This window comes from Watersipora subatra, chromosome 6 (assembly GCF_963576615.1).
Source record: "Watersipora subatra chromosome 6, tzWatSuba1.1, whole genome shotgun sequence".
In the NCBI taxonomy this organism is placed as follows: domain Eukaryota; kingdom Metazoa; phylum Bryozoa; class Gymnolaemata; order Cheilostomatida; family Watersiporidae; genus Watersipora; species Watersipora subatra.
Window position 1 is genome coordinate 7,714,591 of NC_088713.1, and position 18,546 is coordinate 7,733,136.

The window sequence follows — 18,546 nt, forward strand, 5'->3', positions numbered from 1 at the left end:
CTTTCTGAACTTCACTTTTCTTTTCTGAACATCACTGTTCCTTTCTGAACATCACTGCTTTTCTCTAGACATCACTGTTCCATTCTGAACATCGCTGTTTCTTTCTGAACATCTCTGCTCTTCTCTAGACATCACTGTTCCCTTCTGAACATCACTGCTTTTCTCTAGACATCACTGTTCCCTTCTGAACATCACTGCTTTTCTCTAGACATCACTGTTCCCTTCTGAACATCACTGCTTTTCTCGAGACATCACTGTTCCCTTCTGAACATCACTGCTTTTCTCTAGACATCACTGTTCCCTTCTGAACATCACTGCTCTTTATTACACAGTTAACAGCAATTAGAGCAGTACATGAGAGCTACTACTTGTTTGGTATAATACAGCTTGTATTCGAAACACACCTGCAAATGGCTAGTCTATGCTGTCTTCTGCAAAGGAATGCTGAATCGGATAGGAATCTTTATGCAAATGTGTAACAGTATTCATATTCAATGTTCATCTATGTTTTTAATAAAACTAACATTTAATTCTGTATAAAAATGCATTTTGCTCTTACAAAATATTGTTCAACGTACTTAAGAAAACAAAACTAACACAGCAAAATCTCATTCATAAAATAGTCAATAAAGCCAACAGCTTTTATGCTAACTTTGATAGTTTCTTGCTGTTTTTAAGATAAAGTAGACTATTTTTAGCAACTGTATGCATTTAGACGCCTTTATAATTAAGACCAGTACACCTCTCTGTCAATTTTTCAACTGAACCAACCGCTCAAAATTTGAGCATTTAGTTGAATTAAGCTTTCATCTAATTTTTCTATTACGCTGAGAATAATCTGGAAATCAAGAACTTGTGCTATTAAGACTAAAGACGTCATAGACTTAAGTTGGCATTGTGCAAATTCAGGTATATCTGGCATAGTGCCAAGGCTATCCTAAAGCTATAAAAGCAAGTAGATAGCATAAAAGCTGTTATATAAGCGTTTGAAAAGCGGCTCACTAATTCAAATGTTTTCGCCGATTTCCTTTAACAGTGTGCGAGCTAGTCAGAAGATGGTATTTATTCCTATTCATTAAGAAAAGTGCTGAAGAACACGAAACTCAGGTAAAAAATGGTGCATTGCAGCAAATATATGTTGTTCACTTAATATATGACTGAATTTTTTTTCAATTTAGTTAACTGATTAGATAAATTCTTTGTTTTGTAATAGTTAAATTTTACAAAATTTTCTGTGTAGCTAAACACCTGTACATTTTTCTCTTAATCCACTCTGTATTTGTTATCTGTCTCCTTATGCGCAAGTGTTCCATTCAATTTCAGTTTAGTTATAAAAGAGATAATTGGTTGCTGTGGTAATACATACTCTGACCTATTTTTGCCAGCCGCACAGTTTGAAGAAGGTCTTGTAATGGATGACAGTACCCGTGGGCGGTGTCTACAAGATTTGCTCAATCAGACAACAGATCAAGGTAGTTACTTTCGGATGTGTTATGTTTGTTACTCTATAGATAAAAATGAAGCTTTAACGGATATAAAAGCTAGTAGTATTTAGTAATACAAAAGGTTGAATAGTATCTATAGCAGTCAATAAATTTTTAACAATATAACTTAAAAATCAAATTTTTTAATTTTTGTTTTTATTTGCAAATCTGAAGCACCACCTTGATAAGTTTATGGCTTTTTGTAATTTTAAAGTAATAAATATGCAAAATTTATTAAAATCAAATACGCAGTAACCTAGCCCTTCATTTGTGAAAATCTGTTGAGTATTAATGTTACGACAATTGGGCACTTCAACATTTTTTTTAAATAAAATAACTTTGTGATCAATTATCGGTAGTTGGTAATTGCAAATTAAAAACACCATAAACAGCTTGGTAATTAAATAATGGCTTGTTGAAAATAATAAATGCAATGCATGATTGTTGAAAAAATAATAGTGTATTACAAATAGTAAACACATTAAACAGTCCTAAAAAATTGGATATAAATATTATAAATAGTAAACCCAAAAAGTAATTTAAACTAACAATTTATTACAACTAATAAATGTGATCAATAAATTTTAAATAATAATCGGATAAAAATGATAAACACGATGTGTAACTTGTCAAATGACCCACACATTTTTAAATAGTATACTATGATGTATTCTTTGATTAAGTTATGGTTTACAATAAATAGTAAACAAAATAACCAAGTTTTGAATTAAATTCCAATTTATTATATAAAAAATCACAATAAATAGTTTTATCAAACAAATTTTATTGCAAATAGTAAACACAGTCAATCAATGTTCAAATAATTAGCGATGTATTACATATGATAAAACTAATAAATAACTTGCAAACAAAATATTTTTTGGTATTTGTTTGCAATTTTAGTTCAGAAGACATGGAATTATTTTAACACCATCGTTTTATGTTTATCTTTTTTGATCAGTTGCACATTTTCATTTTAGAAGAAACTCACCAACTTGTTACAACTGCTGACAAAAGTCTCCCATCAGCTCGGCAACAACAGCTGCCACCGCCTGAAATTTCTGCCCTTCCTTTGTCTCAATATTTTCGAATGAATAAACCAAATTTTTCGCTGCAAACTGGAGAGAGTGTACCACACAGTAATGGAAGTAGACACCACAGTGTTGATGGTGGCATTCAAAATCCACCTTCTCATCATAAAGGAACTAGCAACATAAAGACAAATGGCAATTATAAAGAGTTTAGTAAAGGTTGGAACACGTCTAAATGTGGTAGTAGTGGTTCTCATGTTTTTTCTAGTCCAACTTTTTATTCACTTTTTCCTTTGGCTTCTACAGATAGAATCACTTGGCTTAAAGATGATCAGAACGCATCAGAATGTGAAAGAGATGAACCTCTACAAGCCATCAACAATCTAGCATATCATCAGGGTGCTTATGGTCAAATGTTCAACTCAAAACTAAATCCAGATATAGATGTTTCAGAGCATGCACCTCCATTTCAAATTGTTCCAAAGCTAAATCCAGATATAGATGCTTCAGAGCATGCACCTCCATTTCAGAGTGTTCCATTGTACCAGAAGCCTCCGTCTTATGAAGCAGCATTTCCAATTTCACCATCTGAACCAGCTGAAAGAGATAACAAGAAAAACTAGCTCCATGGATTTGGAAACAAGCAAGATTTTTGACATTTACATGGAATTATAGCACTTTTGAAAAAATATTTTTAATTTTCTGTAGATGTCGCAAAATTGTTTCCTTGCAAATAATTGGATTTTAATCAGCAAAAATTGATTGATTAAGCAATACAATGGCAGAAATAAATTGGCTATCATTTAAACAATATAAACTTTGAAATTTGATGCATTTAGCAACTGATTTAGATTTAGTAGCATTGATGAAATAGCGTGTTTAAAACACTACCAAAAAAAATGTTTATTAGATTTACCTTCATGTTATCGACAATAATAAATATACTGCAAAAGTAGTAACTTTTTTTAAATTAATTTTCAGTTTGCTGCAAAAAGATACTATTATAATACTAGAAATTCCACTGTCATACAGCTCACGACCAAAGTGATATTGGAAAAAAGAAAGGATACTGATGGTTGAGAAATGCAATATTAGCAGTCAAATAGGATAACTGCAATGGTAGCTGTAATGTACTGGGTGTTATTATATACAACAAATAGCAATAATGAAAGGAAAAGATTATATGTTTATATCTCTCTTCTTGCAAAAAATGAAATGCAATATTGGCCAATATTATAAGTAAAATGCACCGATATTATTAGAATAACCAATATTATTTATATAGCAATAATAAAAAACCAATGCACAATTTTGTTTACATTTCAAAACGGCATAGCTAACAATATCACGAAGTTGTGATATTTATATAGATTTTTAGAAAATCTGTACGACGTAGTCATTGTCCTGTAGTCATCCAAACTTTTAATTAATTATTGCAATAATCTCATTAGAACCGTTAGAAAAAATATCATCGTCATGCCTTTACTTACACTGCGTTAGATTTTTAGAAAGTCTGTACTACGTAGTCATTGTTCTGTAGTCATCCTAACTTATAATTAATGATTGTAATAATCTCATAAGAAACGTTAAAAAATATCATCATCAATTGCTTTACTTATACTGCGTTGGACATCAGTTAGAATGGGAAAGTATTCAAATGTGTCGGCAAATGAAAATGAAAAAATTGAAATCGGCAAAAGTGAAACGATTTCTGTACTTCTATGTCAGTTGCCAAAACCATCGGCAATTCGACAATGCTATAGACTGGTGAAAAGTGCACGTTATTCTTTCGTGAAACGGGCAAGACTTCATCGTTCTATTATCTGTCCCTCGGCGTTTCAATTTTCGGTCTTAACTTTTATTAAACCAAGCTTTTCAAGTGTTTTGTGGCGATTTTCGTTGAAATTAATCTGTCTATTTGTGTATAATCCGATCAGATGGGTAAGTTTTAAAATAGTACCGGCGGTTTACAAAGACTTGGTAACATATTTAAATAGGTTTAAATGTGTTTTGTATCGTTATTATATTTTAACGACTTTACATAACGATGCTTAAATTTGTTGATGAAATTTCTTGACGAGGGTTCGTCTCATTGTTGATGAATAATTTTCGTAAGTTGTGTGCACATGCATTTATCATAAAAACTCCCACACTTCACTCCGCTCGTTGGGTCATGGGATTATATTATAATTATTATAATATAGATGAAAATGAAGTAATAGCTGGTATGAAAGCTAGTAGTACTTACTAATATGAAAGGTTGGATAGTATCTATAGCAGTCAATGAATTTGTAACAAGATAATTTAACAATTAAATTTCTTCAGTAGATGTCCTTGAAACTGTTGCCTTGCAGATGGTTCCTTTTGTATCAGTAAAAATGGCTAAAGTAATGCAAGTGCAGGACTAAAAAGGCTATTGTGCCAAAATATAAATCCTTGAAATTGTTGCATCTTTGATAAGTTACTGTGTTGGAAAAACTGTAAACAAATAACATGTTCATTTAATGTGCTGTACCTCCAAGTTAACAACATTGATAAGCTTAATGGAAGATTATTAATTTATATTAAAATAGTTTGCAGTTACATGTAGCTACAATATATACATATATATTGTATATACATGTATTTTATATATTATGTATAGACATATATTACATATATTATATGTATATATTATATTTGTTATATATATTATACAAATTTATATATGTTATAGATATATATATATATATCATATGTATAGATTATATGTATAATATATATATAGAATATATAGACTAGAAATTCCACTGTCATACAGCCCACAACCAAAGTGATAATGGAACAAAGAAAGAGTACTGTTGATTGTTGAAAAAGTAGTTTTCAGCAGGAATTGACAGAGTATAGTGTAAGTGAGACCTGTTTGAAATAGAAATAGAAATATAAATGTTCTAGAAATAGCTTAAAAAGCTTGGTTTAATACTATAATAAATCACACCCAATCACACACAAAATCACACCTAATCTACTACTATCTCAAACCTGTTTTACAACGATAAAAAAAATTAATTTAAGCTATAGGCTTAACCTACTGTAATGTATGTATTTTAACAACAACAATAAGGAAATATGTTTATGATAACTCTGAAATGCAAAAGTAGATGTAAGCAGCAAGCTAATGTTTACTATACACAGTTTGAATGCTGGTTGCGTTAAATGTAGAATGGTATTGATAGCGATCTTTAACAGAAAGCAAGTATGAGCATTCACAAGTCTGAAAGTTTCATGCAAACTGCAGCAAAATAAAAAAAGGTTCTCGTCATAAAGGGTAGTTGTAGTTCCGCCCTAGCTTGTACATAAGTTGTAAAGAATTTCGGCTAACGTTTTAAACAATGAAACCTTCGGTGATTGGACAAAAAAACATAGGCTGATAAACTGTGTACCACAATTTCGTACCTGTAATTCGGTCTACGCCTCAAACGGTCTACCTTTATTACAGAAACCTTCGAATAAATTCGATTACAGGTAAACAATGCCATAGACTGGTGAAATGAGCACGGTTTTCTTGTGAATTGCGCACTGCTAAAGAGTTCTACTTTATTTTTACTTTATTGGCGTATCGTAGGCCGGTCTTAACTTTTATTAATCCAAGCTTTTCAAGCGTTTTGTGGCGATTTTTCGTTCAAACTAATCTGTCTATTTGTGTATAATCTGATCAGATGGGTAAGTTTTAAGGTAATGCCGACGGTTTACAAAGACTTGATAACATATTTAAATAGGCTTAAATGTGTTTTGTATCGTTATTATGCTTTAACGACTCTACAAAACGATGGTTAAATTTGTTGATGAGATTTCGAGACAAGGGTTCGTCTCATTGTTGATGAATAATTTTCGTAAGTTGTGTGCACATGCATTTCTCATAAAAACTCTCAAACTTTGCTCCGCTCATTTGGTCGTGGGATAATATATATATATATAATATATACATTTTTTATATATGTGAATTTCAGTGTTTGTCAGTTTGTCATTTAATTGGCCAATAGTAGCATATTAGATGTAGGAACTGAAAAACCACTTTGCACTGGATTTGAACTCGGAACCTTCAGGTCTGCAGGTTGACCTTCTAGCAACTATGGTAACTTTTAATTATCATTTTTACATAGCTTATCTGTCATTATACAAAATTTATCGGTTTGACATTGTTTTTTTTCGATACATCAGTTTGAAATATTGGAGTTGTACTACCATTTTTACTTTAGTCGCTATTGCAGGTTACAAGCTAAGTGTGCGCTTTTTATTATTAATTACTATTACATTTTTTATTTGTTTTTGAAGCATTTTGAATAGCTAACTTTCATTAATTTAACGAAAGTAATGCAATTTTAATTTGTCATATTTACATGTATTTTCTAATTTACACACCTTCAACTTGTGGTTCTACTAGCAATCATTTCTAAGGTCAATCGGTAAAAATTGTAAAAACCAATTAAATAAAAAACGAGAACATTTTTTGCATGGACAGTTGCTTTAACTCAAGTAAGAATTGGCACTGAATTCTCTTTCTGTCCGGTTAGCTAAAGTACCTTCTCACGCTTCACATCAACGCTGTATTTAGTTTTAATATCTCATAAATAACAAACGAGAACACTTTTTGCATGGACAGTTGTATGTTGCCTTATCTGAAGTAGGAGTTGACACTGAATTCTCTCTCTGTTTGGTTGGCTAAGGTACTTTCGCATGCTTCACATCAACACTGTATTTAGTTTTAATATCTCATTTTTACATTTGTGCCAGTATTATTTATCTATCCAAATACTAAGTTATCTATCCAAATTTTTAATACAAACATAACATTTGTATCCAGTTGCTTCTTCTACAGCAGTAATTCTTTCATACACTCATTTTCATAGATTTATTGTTATTCACTTAGCATATCCATAATTTTTATTTTGTTTATAGCAATTAATGTATTAATTCTGCATGTCCCAAAAATTAATCATTGTAATCGCTATTGTATATAGCGATTACAATGATTAACAGACGTTACAGATTAACGATTATTTAATGATTAACAGATTACAGATATAACAGACTTTATATAGCCATTTGCTGCATATCATTTTACATTTAAACACCTCTAGGGTTGTTTTATTCTTTATTTGAGCTGCACTAAACGCTTGCTTATGAGAGGAAATTTAAAAGTTACAATGGTAATGTAATACGGTGTTGCATATGGTAAATGAAAATAAAATTTATGTGCAAACGCATTTTCATTCTCCGAGCAATGCTGGGCATTTAGACAATCTTTACCATGATGTGGGCCAGACCTGTCTATCCATCTGTCAGCTTGTACAAAACCTTGCTTATAGGTCACGGATAAAAGTATTTTTAAAGGATTTCCAGCTCTCAATTTCAGACCTAGTAATCTTGCGTTATACTAATTATACTAACAACTTTTGTGCAGTTTGAAATCATGTTGTAGTTAGTCATCATTAGTAAGTTAGAAATCGTTGACACCTAACAATCTCTCATGAATTATTGGACTGCCAAGGTACTAGCACAGCAACAGTTCAAGTTTTTGTGCAACAGTGTAATAGGTCTGTAAAACTGTAGAACTTCAGTAAATATGATAAAACATTATGTTAACTTCTTTGTAAATCCTGAAACTTGATCAGGGTTATTAAAAATTCCAAATATTTTCAAGGAAGGATTTTACAAACATTTTTCTGATAGTTTATTTAGTTAAAATCTACGAGTAGAAGCAACACTTAGTGATTACCTCATTCAAATGGGTTTCTAAGAAAAAAATTAAAATAACTGCAATCAAAATGGCTGGTCCAATATCCTGTAGTAGGACAGGAAAAATAATTATTGAGTATGCACTTTCAAGGTATGACATGAAAAAGAGTGTGTATTTTGAAAGTTCAAAAAATTTGCATGCATACTTTTGATGAGTAATAAAAATTGTATCGTTTTGATTAATTTGGCTGGCAGGACTTTAAACAGTTAATTTTATAGATACCGCTTATACTAATTGCATGTGATGTTTCTGCTCCACGTCTTTGCTCTCACTCTTACAGATTTGAGAAATAAGTTTCAAAACACTTTCTCTGTTTTAAGGATAGTTTTTGCTACTGAAAAGCAAATATAACCCATACTATTGTGTCTCTGCTGTATATATACTATAATGGTATTGTATTCTTTTACTTTTAGAGTGCGCAACAAAGAAAATGTTGATGTAGATATCATGAAAAACATACTTTTGGATGACCAATCTGATGTTAACTTTCAAAATATAAAAAAAGTAATAGACAAATTCTGTGAGTCAATGAAATACAAGGCTTTTGATAGATTTTGTCATCTGTCTGTCTGTCTTTCTGAATGTCTGACCGTCTGACTGACTGACCTACTATTTGTCTGTCGATCTATCTGGCAGACTGACTGGCTGTGTGGGGCTTTTCATGGAATGAAAACTCTAAGGTTGCATGCGGAATAGCTTTACTTACATGTAAATCAATTTATTAATTGTTACAAGCAATATTTTGCTGTCATTTATACAGTTATCTTGAAAACAGTAGATGTTCTGCTACTATAACCAGATCATGAAATAAGCGATAGTCGATGTTTTAGATTGTGAAGCCATCACTTAGTCAGGATCGTGTGAAGCCCCCAAGCTATGTCCCATAAAAAGGTGTATCAGGGCATATTATTAGCTTCAAGTGTTGAAGAGGATACTTCGATAAAATTATAGCAAAGTTGAACATTTCAAATGAGCTTGCACAAAGTTAAATGAGTTTACAGGTCTTAAAAACTATAACACATAAATAAAGCTTTGTACCATGTCAAAAATGTCTGCATACTAACAAAGAACTGCCGTAGTACCATTCATATAACATTATGTGCAACAGAGATCAGCTACATGTATCTAATCTTTGAAAAAGGGTAGATAACTCCCATCAAAAAGATGAGAGGTAATCAAACCTCAAAACCTATATTAAGATATACCAATAACTTGGGTGGCCTAAGCTTACGAAAAATTCCTATGGAAATCTCCGCAATGCCTACAGCTGCCAATTAAAAAACATGAACCACGTTTCCATATAGCATTAGTTCAGTGACGCCTAGTCGTACCAGTGCTAAAGTTCCTCGCTGTTTTGACAAACGGATCATGCTTCAATGAACACTACAGTAGAGGGATGGTTGTGTGACACCTTATGTCAAGGCCAAGCAAAACCGATCTGCGCGCACAAGCGCGATGCCACTGGTTGCCGAGGTGATTTCCTCAGAATAAGGATGGCTCATCGCTTAGGTGTTTTACTTCCATACAGCGACACTGAATCATGACAGAATGGGAATGACAAGATTATTTCCATGATGACATTGTACTGTCATATGAGAGGCATTGCTTTGCTAGCAGCAGAGGCACACACAAGCAGAGGCGGTGTGTGTAGCAAAAGCACCGTTGCACTATTTCTGTTATCTTGGCAAAACATGTCTGAACGGTGTGTCAAGTAAACCTCAAATAATAGAAACACACTGTTTCAAAGAGCACAATTTAAGGCTGCATGTCACTAGAGTAGGTTGTTTGTAGGTCACAGGTTCTGAACCATTAGGTTTAGTTATGTTTTATATGTTATACAGTTACAGAAGAGCGATCATATGTTCGATTTAAAAGTGATATGCGTGCTGCTGAGGCGTACGTTTTTGACTGCCTAACTGAATCCGATAAGATGGAAGCTCTCAAAGAGATCCTCCAAACTTGTGAAAAGAAAATTTCTTTGTATGATCATAACATGCCAGCTAAGTTCTGGTATGCTGTGCAATGGGTAAGTACAGTGTGTTCTTACTAAACCCTAAATGTTTGAGTGTTTTAATATGTAGTTCTACTTGTTGCCAGCGATGCGTAGATACTGTAGATTGTGTGTACATAAACAAAGTCGACTGATACTTTTAGCACAAAACCAGTACTGATGTTTCCTTCTCCTTAATCACAGTAAGACTGAACTGGTACATTAGCTTTGAGGCGTGGTCACACGAGCACCGAACCAACGTAGGATCGGTTCTGTTCGAAGGCTGGTTCGGTTCGTGGCACATGTCACACGGCATCCGAAGTCATTTCGCTTCCTAGATACCATATGTATAGAGACAGAACACGGTTTCATTAGTAGTTTTTATGTATTTGAGTTAAATATTTCTATTGTAAACAAAAAACTTTGAGGAACAATTATAAATTATGATTACAACACAGATTTATCAGAAGATCGTTCAGCTGCTCAAAACAAATCACTCGATACAAAGATTTTGCCAACCCTTCCCATCAACATAATTATATTTTTTATTAACATATTAATGTTTTTCTATGCTGAGTACATAACAAACAAAAACAGTCTTTATCATAGTACTGTGGTTTTACATTAATAAATCAGTCAATGATACTTCTTCAGAATGAGTATGAAACATTACTTATATACTACACGAAAGAAAATCACAACCATTCTCTTGCATTTATGCAAAACTCAAGTGCAACATCTTACATTTATGCAACACAATCACAAGTCTGGGTGAACATTGTCGTAAATTGCTTTGTTGTTTATTTAACGAAATAAAAGTATCGTTCCATTTCTTTTTTAACTTTACTCACACGCACGTAAGGAGAAATGTGACGCGTGCTCGCTAAAATTCTAAAAATTTTAACCAGCCAATAAGAGCAAGTTTTGGCTGCAAAATTTTGAGCAGGACCGAAATGGTTTGTTTCGGCCAGAAATGTCTTCGACCGAACTTTTTACAGCTGAGAGCGACGTTGTTTTGTGTCAATTAGTTCGGTTCGGCGCTCGTGTGATCACCCCTTTAGTTTGACTGACTTTCTGTTAGCTTTCGTGATGCTTTCTGTTCAGCATTTCTGTCAGTGAGCATTTTAGCTTGCACGCAGCCTAGATAACCCATTAGACAGGCAGTGAATTTAATTTTTTATAAAGCTGTTTGTTCTAAAAATTCTTGATTGTCAAAGCCATCTCACAGTGTTGAAAGATTTCTTGCAAGAACCAACTTTATTTTATTCATTGCACAGTTCAAAAACACAGTGAAAAATAAGTTTATTAACAATATATATTAAAATCATATATAGGTTGAACTCAAGGTAAAAACTAAACTTGATGCAAAAACTATAAATTCAAATAATAATTAATGAACAAACATTTTTATGAATGCCTTATCTTTGTGTTAAAAACAGTAAAGCAAAACTTTAACTTAGGAGGTACAAAATACATTTGCTACATAAGTAGAAATGGTCTTGGAATATAGATCTAGTCTGTTTAAACAATGCAAACAAAAAATTAATAACATAGCTGTTTTGAGTTTCTGAAGCTTGCAAACTATGTTTACTGTTTCTTTGTAATTTTTCTCCCTTTTTGTTGACGATTGATCATTTTTATTTTTTCACACCCACCAGAGTTTACTAACTTTTCTCACAAATTGTCTTATATTTTTTGCACATAATATACAGTAATTTAATGCTTGAATTCTAAAAACTACCACTTCTTTACTTTTCTATAACTATGTGCGCTTGAATTCAATTTGTTAAAAACTGGAATTTTGTTAAAAAATGAAAGAAAATAAGAAAAATAAGAAATTTAAAATAACAAAATGTAAAATTCAATACTATATAGAAATTTAAAAATATGATACATCATTAACAATTTGGTCACGATAAATAATTTCAAATTATTAACTTGTTTCAAATTTTAATTTAAATATATAAGTGTAATTTATTATTCAAACGTTCATATATTACAAATAATAAATGTAATATACAATTTTTCATTAAACACTAGTGTAATATTACTAACAAGTACAAAAAATCGTTCATGCAAATTTTACGTTTGTTACAATTAATGAACTTAATAAATGACTTGTTCAGAAAATAATAATTTGTTTCAAATCTTAAATACGATATATAGTTTATTAATCACAGATTCGCAAATAGATAAAAGATAAGGTTTTAGTTAGCAGTTTGGATTTTAGAAAATTCATACTAAAACTTCTTTTAAATATTGCTTTAGTAAGCTAATTTCATTTAGGTTACATTTAGCGTTGATTTTACACGTCTGTCTTAAAAATAAGAACTTCCTAAAGTACGTATTGCACATAGTAAATTGTATAGCTACATTTTCTTGCCTACATAAACCACTAAATACACTAAAGTCACTGTAGGTAACTATAGTTACCAAGGTTAAAATATTGTTTGGTTACTACGTTTTAATGATGATGATTTTTATTATCATCTTTACTATCATATACCGAAGGCACCAATCACTGCAAACCTGTAAGTCAAACATCTACCACTTGCCAGATAGTAAAGAATGTTTTGAATATGCAATCGCTGAATTACATGACATTATAAATCAAGGTAAGAGAGCTTCAAGTACTGATGGGTCAAAACTCAATGTTTTTAAATCATTTACTAAAACCAACGTAATGAACACTGTAATTGCCTTTTATGGCCAACTGAAGGTAAAACACCAAAACAAATACATACAAAAACGAACACATATTATTTACAAAGTATTTCAGCTATCGCAGCCATCTAGCATCAGTTAATATCTGCTCTTGATCAAATAAACACCCTAGAACCCAAAGTACAAGTGCTATCAAATGAAAACTCTAGCTGAAAGACTCAAATAAAGCAAGTTAAATTTTACCACAGCCATTCATAATCATATTATTGCACACCTACAACTGTAGTGCAAGCATCAGAAGCTATGGATGGTTTTTTTAAATTACTGTTAGCAAACCTTATCAAAGGACTTAGCAGCCAGACTTTTACTTTTGCACTGAGAAGAAAGTGTATGCTTCCATATAAAAACGATGCTAGTGTGGTGGTAAGTGATGATGACATCAGAAACACTGTATAAGGATTAGAAAGAAATTCAACAAAGAAGATTAGCAGAAATGACATTCTGCTACTAGAAGTGGTTTTGTTTCTAAATATTGATAAAGAAATATTCTCAACTATTTATCAACACTGATCAAATCAAAAATATTTTGAGTGTGGAAGACATTATATTATTACTTCAATCTCTAGACTCTCCGAAGCAGGAAAACCAACAAGAGCAATCAATGGGACATTTAATTCACATGAATGTCTACAAAAATCTATCAATGTAAATGCGAAAACGAATGGTTTGACTATTTTTTTAGAAAATAACCAGCTTTTCTCCATAATATTTTTTCGTTGTCATCAAATATTGCACGTTCCTTTACAAATGACAGGGCCTGTTACAACTGTGGGAAACTGTATCATGATGATTTATGCACAGATATGTCTCACTATTGGTATGGCAGCGCCGCGATCAGAAGTAGAGAGACCGACTATATGGTCTCCGGCTTTGCTGGATTGAGACTTCCTGCCATCGGAGAAGACTTGCTCTCCGATGAACTGGTCCGGACGATCGAGAGACCCGTAAACTAACCGAGAGATGAGAAAACAGACCAAGATATGAGTAAACTAAAGTGACGGAGACTAACAAAAAAGCGATTGATATAAAAAAGGAAAACATAATCAGATGGCAGAGTAAGCGCAAGCTCTTTGCATGATTGTCATTTGTAGGCACACTTTGGCTTCATGTATTTATACATATTTGTGATAAAATATATAACCTCTGGTGATTAAACACTCGGTGGGTTTATTTTTTTTATTGCCTGTTTTGTAGAGAAGTAAAAGGAACCTGAAGTTTTCGTTACAATAAGTAAAATGCAATAACTTAAATAGACCAGCTTTCAGGATATGTCAAACGTTTAAAAAGTTACAAAAGGTTGTTGCTTCAAAGTCCAATGCCAACTCTGTCGAATCTTGATCCGATCATGCGTGATTAAGAAACTATTGCAACAAAAAATACAAAGTATGTTAATGTTTCTACAAATACCTTGCAAATGTCAAAGCACACAAGGAAGTCAATTGTAACAAATTACAGCAACTATCAAAAAGTTATGATGTTTACCAAATCATGGCTCAATGGAAAAAAAAACATTTTACAAATACTGATGGATTGTATTGACATACATGTCATTAAGCTAATAAACAAATATGTGGTGTGGAAATTTGCATGCATGATAATTATTCAATTCTGAAGCTGTGTAAATACTCCAATAAACCGGGTCAGCCTTCTAGATGATTTTACAACAGTTAAACTTTACAGTAATTATGTACTTAGTTCAACAAAATATTAAAACCCTCCAAGTATTAGAAACTCTAAAAAGCATCAAACTAATGACCACAATCTAAAAGATTTTTATAATTGTCCAACTTTGTCTTTTTTACCATTGTCTTTAAACTGCTTTGACTAAGGAAAATAAAGTTAGTTTATAATAAAATCTAAAAACAAAAGCTTGAGATTTAATAATATTGAATTTTTGGATCATTACAAATGTTAAAAACTAGTTGAGTGATCAGCCACTTTTTTAATTAAAACTCTCATTAAGGCAATTTTATAACAATTTTTTAGATAAATTCAAGCATGAGTAAATTAGTGCTAAACTAATTTTTAGGATTTGTGCTTCATTGTTATTTTATTTCTTGTTGAAATTTATGAAATTATAGTTCATGATATCTTGCTTGTTGTTTAAAGAAAATGACCACAAACCATAAAATGCAATACGTTATGTTTCCGTATGAATAATAACACAAGCTATAGCAAATGTGGTTTATTCACTATCATAGTATGTAATGAATTAACATGTAGATACAAACAATGAAACTATAACAGTAAGAATAGTTATCTGTATGAATAATAACACAAGCTACAACAAATTTGGTTTATTCACTTTCATAGCATGTCATGAACTGTTGCCTTCCAAAACCTAGTTTATATAACCATGAGCCATAGCTATTTAATAAATAGTCAAACAATGCATATATTATATTTATATATATATAGCGCAAAGTTAGTTTGACCTAAACTTTTTTATTAAAGCAATATATCACAATCAAATCTTAAAAAATGATGTTTAAAGTTAGTTACCAATGAGTTAAAAAGAATCGCAAAACATTTTAGAAAATTTGAAGTTTTTAGTAATCCAGGTGGAACTTTAATTTTAGATAGTATATCTTGTTGCTGAGCTCGTGAAGGAAGCTTACGAAGATTACAATTCTAGTGAAATGTACGAGTACTTGATTACAGCAGCGGATTATTTTAACGAAAACCCTTTGATTGATGAGCAGATTCAAGCTAATGGAACATGGGTATGCTAACCTTTGGTTCTTAGTCTATGAGAAATCTAAGCTGCATAGATAATGCCTGCTCTTTGGGGGTAGATACTACAGCTGAATATCAGTTGCCATTCAGTAAGGCATAGTGCTGGGACGATATCAAAAATTCGTTTCGATACGATATGATGGCGTGGTGAACCGATATATCGAAATATCGGTTATGTTATTTGGAGTTGTCTGGTCTGTTAAAAAAAGTTGCCATGGAAGGACAACTCCCTAATGAATCTATGTACCAGTATAATTCTTTGAAGAATCGGGTATCAAATAGAGTGGAATATCCTTCGTTTTTCGTGACGTCATTCTATCGTTGTCCGCCATCTTTATGGAGAACTTTTATCGTTAAAAACACGAAGCTTCTGCAATTAATTATTGCAAACAATGCTTTTGTATGAATTTTTTGTGTGCTTTTGTATGAATTTGCTTTGTAAAATTTTTTATTTTAGTATCAAAACAACATCGAAAAATACTATTAATCATGTAAACATCAACGATACTTACACAGTCAGATGGTACAGACCATATTATAGTCATCAAATTATTAATAATAATCAATCTTGCCACAATCAATACTCATAGAATATCTATTCTTCAGACCTGAACTCTTGTATATAGTGTCAATCAATTTATTTTTGTAAAAGTTATCCTGCATTACTTACTTGAAGTCATCATCTCATGTAAAATTTCTTTTAATTTTTACAATAATAATCTCAAAGTAAACATGAATTGTTCACTACTATTTTGCATTCAGGATACTTTCACAGTTTCTATTTTATTTGATAATATGCCTGCAAATAAAAGCTTTTTGTTATTTTGTTATCAGCAAAATTGAATATTAAAACTAACATACTATTAATCAAGAGAATGACGATAGTTTTCTACAAATATGGCGGCTTTTTCGTAGACGAGCGCATTGCAAACAGGGCGATGACGTCAAAAAAACCGATGGATCTATATTATCGTCGATATCGTCAAATATCGACGATATCCGATATTTCGATATGGGCAGAAAGCACTCGGTACGGTCGGTATCAGAAAGTGATATCGACGATATACCGAAATATCGTAATATCGTCTCAGCGCTAGTAAGGCAGCTATCTGAAAACCAACCGTTGGTTACCGTAACCTACTATAGTTATACAGTATACATATAATTACTGCAAACACTTACTAGTTTCTCCATTGAATTAAAAGAAAAGATTCACAATATGTCATGTTTGGGTATGCCTAGTGTTGAAAAACTAAGTAGGTATTGGCGTCCTATACCAACTTTTCAAGGTTTTATTTCCAAAAGCGGATCTGGTATTCTTTGACCAAGTTACTACAAAACGGTCAGACCTTTGAGGCACGCCTGCATATGCATCAATCACTGCTTAATGAAATAAAACTTAAATTTTATTCAAATCATAAGATGCCGATCAACTTGTATACAAAAATAAGTTAATCAATAATAATATTTACTCTAATAAAAGCTATGCAACTTTGTGTATCCAAACTAACGCTAAGATCAGCAAAAAATATTGTCTCACACAGGAATTGAACTAAAGTCTTCAGATTGTAAAGCAAGCAGGCTTATGCCCACACCACTTACGCACATTGCTGCACTACCAAATACTTTTAGGTATACGAACTACACATGGTGATCACTCTTGTCACACAGGACTCCTAGTGTGCTAGTAATAATACTACTTAAGAAAAAACTGCTGAAATGGTTTTAGTTGTCAATTTTACACTTCGGCTCTCAACAAATTTAAACGCCGATATAGATATAACAAGAAGGAACTATAGAAATTATAGCTTTTTGTGTTTCTTTTTTATCTTTTTATTAGTTTTTCTGTTTTTCTTTTTTATTATGTTTACTGATATTATTACCTATAGCTTTCAAGTACGTTTTTTCAATAACATCACTGCTTTTTAAGCGTTCTTCTTACTTGTAGGACGAAATTCCTGCACTGAAATTACCACAATCTTATACAGAAAATGGAAACCAAGCTGTAGAAGTTCAATTGCAGCATGAACATCCTCATACGCCTGACAATACACCAGCAATGCCATCACTAAGACAATCAAGCCCGGTCAGTAGGTTCCCCATTTACGATTTGTTGAATATGCCACAACCCTATGTTGCTCCTCAACAACCTCTAGCAAGTACTTCGTTCCCACGTCAACTTCCTCAAAGTTTCCTGATTCAAGCTCGCAATACTACACCAGCAATATCCGCACAAAGGCAATCCAACCCAGTCAGTAGGTTCCCTCTTCATGATTTGTTAAATGTGCCGCAACGCCCTGTTGCTCCTCAACAACCTCTAACAAGAACTTCATTATCACGTCAACTTCCTCAAAGTTTTCTGAATCAAGCTCGTAGTAATACACCAATAATGCCTGCACAAAGGCAGCAAAATCTAGGCAGTAGGTTTCCTCTTCACGATTTGTTAAATGTGCCGCAACGCCCTGTCACTCCACAGCAATCTTTAGCAAGTAATTCAATCCTACATCAGCCTCCTCAAAGTTTCTTGAATCAAACTCATAACACTACACCAACAATGCCCGCACAAAGGCAGCCAAACCCAGTCAGTAGGTTTCCTCCTTCTATTGCCATAGGTTTGCCGCAATGCTCGGTTGATATGCAGCGGCCTGATGTATCTCCTAGACTACTTGAGGCTTTGAGAGTTCGACCAATTTTACAATATGATAGTGATCACAGTGAACAGGGTGCAGCAGGTGAACCCCCGAGTTTTCCAGGCGCAGCTAGCGGTAGTGAGTTTAATGATTCCATAGAGGAGATCCCGGA

General features: G+C 32.5%; 1 protein-coding gene across 3 annotated transcripts; it reads left to right on the forward strand.

Moving 5' to 3' along the window:
* Positions 1–991: 991 nt before the first annotated feature.
* LOC137398728 (uncharacterized) lies at positions 992–3,314 on the forward strand. 3 transcript variants are annotated; one of them, XM_068084917.1, is made up of 4 exons: positions 1,019–1,107; positions 1,324–1,472; positions 2,465–2,734; positions 2,822–3,314. In XM_068084917.1, exons 2-4 carry the CDS (start codon positions 1,412–1,414, stop codon positions 3,136–3,138), a joined length of 648 nt encoding a protein of 215 aa, XP_067941018.1. In that variant the 5' UTR covers positions 1,019–1,107; positions 1,324–1,411; the 3' UTR covers positions 3,139–3,314. The 3 variants fall into 3 exon arrangements, with proteins under 3 accessions (XP_067941017.1, XP_067941018.1, XP_067941016.1); XM_068084916.1 differs by having other exon boundaries at positions 992–1,107; positions 1,386–1,472; positions 2,465–3,314; XM_068084915.1 differs by having other exon boundaries at positions 2,465–3,314.
* Positions 3,315–18,546: the final 15,232 nt, after the last annotated feature.